General features: G+C 48.5%; 2 protein-coding genes across 2 annotated transcripts; both read left to right on the forward strand.

Moving 5' to 3' along the window:
• Nucleotides 1-5,945: 5,945 nt before the first annotated feature.
• LOC149375203 (uncharacterized) lies at nt 5,946-7,789 on the forward strand. The gene is made up of 2 exons (XM_089589992.1): nt 5,946-6,307; nt 6,367-7,789. The coding sequence occupies exons 1-2, from the start codon at nt 5,946-5,948 to the stop codon at nt 7,787-7,789; spliced, it is 1,785 nt and encodes a 594-aa protein (XP_089446118.1).
• A 259-nt stretch (nt 7,790-8,048) lies between these two features.
• On the forward strand, nt 8,049-9,002 carry LOC149375204 (uncharacterized). Its single transcript, XM_089589993.1, has one exon. It carries the CDS (start codon nt 8,049-8,051, stop codon nt 9,000-9,002), a length of 954 nt encoding a protein of 317 aa, XP_089446119.1.
• The last annotated feature ends 799 nt before the right edge of the window (nt 9,003-9,801 follow it).

Genomic DNA, 9,801 nt, shown 5'->3' on the forward strand with positions numbered 1-9,801 from the left:
AAGCACTCCTGTGAAGCAGCTATGCCTAAGATTATGTTTGATGACAGTCATTACTCATTCCATTTATTATGAAGTACATCTATCATGTTGTACGAAGAATGTGAGTTTTTTTAAATGTTATCCATTTGACAAGTGAGAAAATTAATACTCTAAATAATTGATGTTAATCAAATTAATCTTACACGATTTTAAGTATTAAGTATTGTGCTCTGAAAGTTAGTTTTGCTTGTCAGTGATTGGTGCTTAGTTTGTTAAAAGAAATTTTTCTTTTCGTTGTATATTTAACATCTCGAGAAGTTTTTATTTAAATGATTTAAAAAAAGTGTATCTTGTATCAAATAACTGGTAACATAAAGATAAAATGTTGCAATACAATATAAACAAAAAGGTATGTGGAAGTACGCAAATTTATTGTATTTTTATTTTTATTTTGTTTTATCTTTTTTTTTTAACGACCAACATAATCGTTGAAAATTCAAATGGAAGAAAATTAAGTATCACTGTTTTATCAAATCCCCAGAGATAAATAACATTTGTAAGTATAAGAAACATTCAACCTGTTTTATCATTAGCTGACGAGTAAACGCTCACCATATTCCAAACAAAAGCCTCTTCGACATCTTCCATCTACTTTTAGCAGAAAATTCAACAAAAAAAAGTCCCAACAAACCCATCTTACAAGAATGGCCACGATCAGTGGGCGTCTTCACCCGAGTCTCTGATTTACGGCGTTTTAATCGCACAATTAATCTAACACCTTGTTGCAACAACACCTTATTCGAGCTCAAACAAGAGTGGAAGAAGAAGCTCAGAAAGAGAAAGGGGGAAAAGACCGTCGATGATAAAGTCAAAGACCTGGTGCCAAATACGGCAACCGAGGGGGGAGGTACGCGAAAAATCGCCCCTTTAAAGCAGCCGGCGTGAATTGAGATCGATCACGCGCGAAATGCGAATCGAGCATATTTTATACACTGTAAATACGTGTGTACAAGGGCCACGAGTGCATCTCGGGAATCCCTCGTATCGGCCTTTTCCATAAATAAAGGCGGGAATGAAATTGGATTTTTCGAGGCTTCCATAACCCGAGATGGATGTATATTTATGGGTGTAAACACGAATGATGCGTCTTGTACTGCACACACGTACCTACGTATATGACTACCCACGGATACATCGGATATCGTTTGCTCTCATACATACACCTGCCGTCCATGTATCTGTGAAGTAAGAACGGCAGAGAAGGAGAGAGAGTGAGAGTGTGCGAGGGTCGGCAAGGGATGATTTAATACGAGATACCGCGGGTAAAGTTGTAATGGGGGGTGCTTACAAAAACTGAATGTTTATTAAAGGCCGCTTCGTTTGAGGCGCAGCGTCGAAAAAGCATCAGTTAACGCTCGGGATTCATGGCTCTTCTCCACTTTTTTCTCCATCCGTCCTATCTCGCGGTTGGCTTTCGATAGGTATATCGTGGAAAAGCATGAGGTTCTGCAGTACTCGAGTGAAAGATGGTAGTGTTGCTACAGGTTGGACGAGATATTTACCTTCTCTTGGGGGCGTGTGTTCTTGTTTTTAGTTTTGATGTAAATACGCGATTTTGAATCTATAAATATATTTTATTTCATGGTTTGCAATGAAATTCTGGGCTTCTAACTATGAAACTAAATTAGTTACTACTAGATCCAACTTGACCAAATACATCCCGAGCATTAGTGTAGCGAAGAAGAATTTTTAATAAAACGGCTACAAAGGAAAAATATTTTAAACTTGGTGTTACGTAGGAATTGTGGAGTTTCGGGGTGTAAGGGGATTGAATACACGTGGAAGAAAGTATATTATGTTCGTTTATTAGAGTCTCAAGGCGAGAGCAGTCGTGTGCGTGGCGTTAGGTTCGGAGGCTGATCGGAGAGAGAGCGAGAGCGGGAGAGCTGATAACGCTCTGGCCCGCCGCCGAAAGGTAATCATCATACTCTACTCTGTATCCGCTGCTCATGCGCCGTGAGAGGTGAGTCTTGGGCGCGAACTTACAAAGGTTCTAGATACTGTACGTCACACGTCCGAGGCCACGCGGTCATCGTCCTCGATGGCCATACTGGCTTGTGTGTGCGAGTATATTTGTGTTATGTTGTCTGTGAATTATTTGTGTATACATAATTGTTCTTGTTTGCGCTGCTCTCTTTACATTATTTTTGTATAATTATATTCTTTGTATATTTACTATTTATTTAATTATTCTTAGTATTTTATTTATTTATTTATTTATTTATTATTTTTTTTTGTACACATCTTATGTATAACCTTTTTTTATTACATCGTCAGTCTCAATGATCATCGCGGATCGGTTGTTAACTGAGCTGGTAGTAATCTGCCTTCTGATCCTACCCGCTCGCCCAGTAGCACTTGTACCTCTCGTGCATTAACCATGGCCCTCTGGGTTGACAAGTCTTGTAGTACTGAGTTGGTGTTTCCGCGGTTCCTCTCCCGTCCGCCTGTAATAATTCTCAAACCTTTAAGTATTATTGGACCCCCCCATTTTAAAAATCCAAAAGATCCGGCTGCCACTCCTAGTGCTATTTCCGTTGCCAACAATGCGTATTCCTTCCAATTTGAGAATTCCTCCTTTGTTTGTACTAAATCGTGTGCCCGTTGGAGTATATCCGCTAGCTTAGTACCTGTTTTTATCCTATCGTCAAGTCCGTGCTCCTGGTTATCGGGTTCCTGTAGTCCGTCTCTTTTTATCACTGCTTCCATTAATTCCAATAACATACCTCCTTTAGTCCCTTTCACCTTTTGTAGTATATCCTTCAAGTTAAGACTTGCACTTTCAAGCTTCATTATGGGATTTTCACCTTCCTCTTGTCCTGGATCCAGTCTTGTATCCGATGCTTGAGCTATACAGTCCCTTGCTAAGCTGACTGCCCCAGAATCCACCACCTTCAGTGTCTTGTGTTCGGTGTGTTCACACTGTATGTGGACTTTGTCCTTTCTCGTGGTGGTAAAGGCATATTGGTTTTTAGCATGGAGACGTGTCAAAAATGTAGATTACAACTCAACGTTTAAGAATACGTTTAGTTTGTGATTCGTTACGATGGAGAAAATTTTAGTGTACTAAAATAGCTGTTACAATTTAATTTTTTAACATAAATAAAACCGTAAAGATTTTTGAGTGATAAACGCAAGGGTGTTGTCTTTATTGTTTTTTTGACCGTACACTTTCTATGCTTGATGTTAAAGCTTTCCGATAAAAAAGATATTTAAAAAATGCCGAAATCTCGGAAGTTCAGTGATTCCCAAATTTTTCATGCATTTTACCAATTTGACTTTAAATTTGTGCAGCAGGTACTAATATGTATGTTACTGGATGTCATAAAATACGGAATTGCTTCCTTAATAATTTATATAGTAAAATTAAACACTGTCTCATCGTTCAATTATTACTATGTATAATAAATTTTGTGTTAGAGAAATCTGGGCCTTAGGTTTATTATTATTAACAATTCTTTAAAAGCTCTCTATTCTAAAAACTCTTATTTAAAAGTTTCACAATTTGTACAAAAAAAAAGGAATGTTAATTAAGCTTGTGTCGTTTTATGTTTTGGTTTAGTATGAGTTTATCGTTTGCTGGAAGATAACATCTTATAAGTTGGTTGATGTTATATGTAAAAAATATTTCCTCACACAGAATCATTATTCACAACAATTTTTTAAGGTTCTCTGTCTTTTTGTTCATCAATACATATTTTTGTTGAATTTTTTTTATTAAGATCAAATACGTGCAATAATTATCATCCAAGAAAATGTATCTCAAAATAATTGAGCCAAAGTTAAGCACTAGTTAAAGAAAAAGTGATAAAAGAACCAATTGACACATAAATAGTAGGAGATCCTATTTACCATACAATCATACTTAATCACTTTCTTCCTTAAAATTTTTTTGTTCCTTTTAATGATGGTAAGTATTACCATTCCTAACTTGCTTTCATCACATAAGTAACAGCTTTCGGATCTATAACTTTTACCGCAAATTTTCACACCTGTTGGAATTATTTAATAAATATTAATAACGGCTGAACTTCTTTATTTCTTCTTACAGCTTCTGTACAATAAATTTTTTTAAGATATTAAGAACCGCTGTGCAAGATTTGTCTTGCGCGCCCATGCCCTCCCCTCACCCTCTTGCTGCTCAAAGAAGGGGGAGCTGCTGCTCGCTTGGTCTCCGCCGGCGCGAGCAAACTGAGCTTACGAGTGGAACCAAAGTGTATGCACGCCTCGATCTCCTACTTCGCTGGGGACTCTCAAACTGAACCTCCACGTCGATCTGCCTACTCTAAAATATATGTTACGGCTGATCTGCCGATCTTGTATTTACTCGACGTCCTTATAAAGAATAATTCAAACATTGGTCCTTCGAGCCGGATAGCGTAACTGGGACAGACAACCGCCAGAACCTCATCGAACCCAGGATAGCCAGGACCACGGTGCTACGCAAAGCAATGTAAGTAGGACGATGTGAGATGCGATCATGCGAAAATACATTCTCTACGTCCGAGAACGTATCGAGACATTGGGCCTCTGTTGCAAGTGATGCAATCGTGCAGAGCCGTGCCACGTGGTAGAGCGATTTGAGGTTATGATAGCCTTAACAAGATGCGACAGGCGAGAGACGCTCCACCGCGACTGCCGTGCAGTCCGCGTCGTGGACCTCGCGTGCGACCGCGATTACTCAGTCAGTGAGGCTGTCGAGAGGTTTTGGGTTGCAGATTGCAGGCTGCTTCATGTTTAAACCGCGGGATTTACTAGTTCACGTAATCCCGTGGCTGGTCGGGTCGACAAATTCATTTGCGATTCCTCACGCCCTTTTTCTCAATATTCTACGTAGACTCATTTGGCACGCACGATTGCACCACAAGTAGCAAGGCGCCGTTTAAGAGACAAGCGTCGAGCTCAGCGCGTTACTAATTTACAGGGATAACGAAGGCTGGCCCTCGTTGCTGGAAACGCAGCAAGCCCTGCTAGAGGTTCTCGCGGAATTCACTCAATCCGTCAAGAGCGTCGAAGTATGGAGCATGGGTCTCGTCGACGCCAGGTTCGAGCTACTCGCTGATTATTGGAATGACTTCCAAGCCAATCATAAGAATCTGATTCAGGGCGCACCTGTGGACAAAGTTGCCTCCTTGATAGCCCTGTACAGGTCCGCAGAGGGATACTACCTCGACGCTAAGGCGTGCCTGTATGACGCTAGGAGTCGGCTGTTCCCGGCCATGCCAGGAGGTGGTGGCCAGTCACCACTCCTCGGACCGCTCCCTGGACCGCACTCGGGCCCTCGCCTGCCGAGCATCAATATCCCGCTCTTCTCTGGCCGTCGCGAGGATTGGCAGTCTTTCCGCGACCTGTTCCAGGCGCTCATTCACCAGGATGCTCGGCTCACCGAAGTCGAGAGGCTTTACTACCTAAAGGCAAACGTGCAGGGTGAGGCAAAAGCAGTTCTGGACACCTTGCAGCTCGTTGGCTTCAATTATTTCACGGCCTGGAGTCTTCTTGTCTCGCGGTTCGAGCATCGCCGCCTCCTTGTGCAGGACCACGTTATGGCACTCCGAACGCTCAAGCCTCTGCGCGAGGAGTCCGCTGCTGGTCTGCAGGGCTTGCTCGATGCCTTAGAAAAGCACCGTGATCAACTGCGAGCGCTCAATCAGCCGGTGGAACATTGGGATGTGTGGATGGTCTCTTTTGCCTCGACCGCCATGGACCCCTCGACTCGGAGAGCCTGGGAAGACGAGCTCGAGAAGTTGGAGGCAGCCAGCTCTGCACAAGGGGAAGCGGCCTCCTTCGCCACTTTGTCCAGCTTTCTGTGGAGGCGCGGCCGCTCACTGACTTCAATGGAAGCCTCCCGCCCTCCCCGATCGACAAACGATCCTGTACGCTAGACCGGCAGTCACCCTCCCACGCCGATGCCACTCAGCCGCAACCACCGATCTTTAGCCACCCACGCAGTCAACGATGACTGCCCTGCTTGCCACGCGCCGCACTACGTAGGTCACTGCAGCCGTTTCCTGGAACTGGACGCACTTGGGCGAAGGGGTTTCGTCGCTCAGCACAAGCTGAGCTTTAACTGCCTGAAGCCGGGCCACATGGCAACTGGCTGCCCTTCCCAAGGCGTATGCCAATATTGCAAGGCACGGCATCACAGCCTCATCCATGATGGCGGTCGCAAGCGCAGGGCCGCGCCTGACCCAGCACCAGCTGAGGCAAAGCAGTGTCTCTTCACCTCGGACTCCAAGGACGGGATCGTCGCGGCAGCTGCTTCACCGTTGTGACTAGCCGTCTTGCCCACGCTCAAGGTTCAGCTCATGGGCCCGGGGGGGCGGACAGTCACAGCAAGAGCACTCGTCGACGCTTGTTTGGAGATTTCAATTACGTCCACTGCACTTGCTCGAAAGCTTGGCGGCAGTCCCGAGCCAGCCGTCACGAGCATCTCTGGCGTCGGAGGCGCTGTCTTTATGCGCTCCCCAACGATTGCAAGTTTGCAGCTCCAAACCCGGAACTCAACCCGGACGTTGCGGCTGACTGCGCACTGCTTGCCCCAAATGGGACTCCGCACCCCCTTGGACCGTTACAACCAGCCGTCATCGAACTCTGGAACGATTTACCAGATCTTTCAGACCCGACCTTTGGAATACCGGGCGGCGTCGATATCCTATTTGGAGCCGACGTGTACCTCCATCTACTACGGCCAGGGCAGTTATTCCGTGGAGATATCGTTGGACAGCTCACCGTTGCCGGCTGGATGCTCGCCGGTCACGCACCGGGCCAAGCGACCTCGTCCTCGCCGGCTGCTTGCATGACGACACATGACACCTCAGCTCCGCCTTGGCACGAGCAGCTAATCGTACTGATGCAACGGTTTTGGGAATTGGAGGATGTGCCACGGGTAATTCGTCAATCTCCTGATGACATCGAGTGCGAGGTCATCTTTGCCGATCATCATCGGGCTGCCGACGGGCGCTATGTCGTCCACCACCCGCTCAAGCGCGACGGAATTGAGCGACTAGGAGAGAGCTTAACCGGCGCTAGAGCATCCCTTCGTTCGCTACAGCGCAGATTGCGGGGTGCCCCGGAGATGGCCATCGAATATGCACGCTTTATGGACGAATATCTTAGGTGCGGGCACATGCGGTTACTGACCGACGTGGAGCTACGCGAGTCGTCGGGCCTCGTGCATTATATCCCGCACCATGGCATCTGGAAAGCTGGCGATCACCGGAAGAAACTACGCGTCGTATTCAACGCATCGCGACCGACATCCACTGGCTATAGCCTCAACGATATCCTGCACGCCGGACCGAAGCTCCAAGCCTGCTTGCCGACTGTCTTGCTCATCTGGAGAAGGCATCGGATTGCTTTCTGCGCGGACATCCAGATGATGTTTCGGCAGATCTGGATCGACAAGCGTGACGTGGACCTCCAGCGTATCCTGTGGAGCACTAATGACTCTAGCCCACCGAAGCACTATCAGTTGCTCACTGTGACCTACGGTGAAGCTAGTGCTCCCTATCTCTCTCTACGGACGATTTCCCAGTTGTGTGAGGATAAAGGCCATGCTTGGGCCGAGGCCGTGCCTGTCGTTAAACAAGATCGATACGTCGATGATATTCTCTCTGGCGCTGACGACGTTGAGACGGCTCGACTTCGCCGCGACCAGCTGATCGGCTTGTTGCAAGCTGGGGGCTTCCCTCTGAGGAAGTGGGTGGCCAACGATCCGGAGCTGTTGCGTGATCTCTCTCCAGATGCCTGACTAATGGCCGACCTGGCGACAGCTCAGCGCAGACGGTCTTGTTAGCGAACTCGGCGTCAGCTGGGACCCGATTAACGATTGCTTCCACCTCACGCCGCCTACCCTACAGCCACGGCTGACCAAGCGCGCGATGCTTGCCGCTCTAGCACGACTCTTCGATTCCTGTAGATGGATCGCGCCCGTTGTCTTAACTGCTTAAATGATCATCCAGGATCTCTAGCGAGCGCTACTCGAATGGGATGAGCCCGCGCCTGCGGCCATGGCCCAACGCTGGAGCGGATTTCTGACTCAACTGCAGAATGTCCCTAGCATTGCCATTCCTCGCTGGATCAGCTGCAGTCCCACCACTAGTTTGCAACTCCACGCATTTGCAGATGCGATCTGGCGCGCGATGGCTGCTGTCGTGTACTCGCGCTCTGAGAACCCAACCGATGGTGTCTGTGTGAGTATTTTGATGTCCAGGACCAAGTTGAACCCCATCAAAAGCTTGCAGCCAGACGCCACTAGTCCAACACGTATGACGATCCCTCGATTGGAGCTACAAGCGGCACTGCTCGCAGCGAGGCTGCTACGCAAGATTGCCGAGGAATATGCTGTGAGCGTTGAGCACTGTCACGCCTGGAGCGACTCCCAGATCGTGCTTCACTGGCTCCGATCATCGGAGCCGACAAACAACTCATTGATCGACAATTACGTGGCTCACATCCAGGAGCTTCTGCCCTCCCACGTATGGAGATATGTTCCGACGGACTCTAATCCAGCAGATGTGGCGTCCCGGGGCACGGATCTGTTTACACTTCAGAAAATGCGTGCTTGGTGGAAAGGCCCTTCTTGGCTCGCAGGCCCTCTTGACTTGTGGCCAGCCGAAAACGCAAAGTTGCCTAGCTCCTGCAACCCAGTCACCGACGGCGCCCTCCAATCTTGTTGTGCTGTTCAATGCACTACGCCAAATCTGCTCGAGAAGTTCTCAGACCTTGGCCGTCTCCTACGCTTCCTTGCTCGACTGCGTCGCTGGATCCGTCGTCGGTTACGTCGAGATCCCGCTCCCTCGCTTTTCACCCTTCTGACGACGATTGAGCTGCGCGATGCCTACCTCGCCTGCGTCCGCCTCAGCCAGCGACAATTCTTTGCGCTAGAGATTGCGAGCTTGCAAAAGGGCGGCCGTGTCCCTGCGAAAAATCCACTGTTGTCTAGACCCGATCTTCTTCGATGACGTCCTTCGAGTTGGCGGTCGTCTCCAACATTCTGCGCTCACCTTCGATGAGCAGCATCCGCCAATCCTCGACAGCCGATGCAGCCTCGCTCGGCTCATTATCCAGTGGGCTCATGCTCGTGCTCTTCACGGAGGAGTCAGAGTCACCAGCGCCTATGTGGCTCGCAAGGCCTGGATTGTTGGCGGGCGGCGGCGAATCAAAAGCATTCTCCAGGGATGCGTGGTCTGCGCCCGACTGCAGGCGTGGCCTGCCACTTAACACATGGCACCTCTTCCGGCCGCACGGGTTACTCCTGCTCGAGCTTACTCTCGCACTGGAGTTGACTACGCTGGCCCATTTATTATTTTGTCTGCTAAGGGCCGAGGCATCCGCACAAGTAAGGGCTACGTCGCGATCTTCGTCTGCATGACCACCAAGGCGTCACACCTTGAGCCCGTTGGTGATCTCTTCACCGAGTCATTAATTGGAGCGCTCACAAGATTCTGCGCCAGGCGCGGTCAGCCCTTAGAGATCTGGAGTGATAACGCCACCTGCTTCCGCGCCGCAGACCGTGAAATGCGCGAGGCTCTCCAGGATGCCGAAATAAAGTGGGAGCGTGTTGCTGGCTGACTGGCTGAACAAGGCGTCACGTGGCACTTCATTCCTCAACGGGCGCCCCACTTCGGCGGACTATGGGAGGCCAGTGTCAAAGCAATGAAACATCATCTACGTCGTGCCCTTGGACCGCGCAACCTCACCTACGAGGAGTTTTTCCCTGTTTTGGCCAGCATCGAGGCGGTCCTCAATAGCCGCCCTCTC

Source organism: Copidosoma floridanum, unplaced genomic scaffold (genome assembly GCF_036245765.1).
Source record: "Copidosoma floridanum isolate Cflo_tuat_1 unplaced genomic scaffold, Cflo_Japanese_pri ptg000011l, whole genome shotgun sequence".
Classification (NCBI taxonomy): domain Eukaryota; kingdom Metazoa; phylum Arthropoda; class Insecta; order Hymenoptera; family Encyrtidae; genus Copidosoma; species Copidosoma floridanum.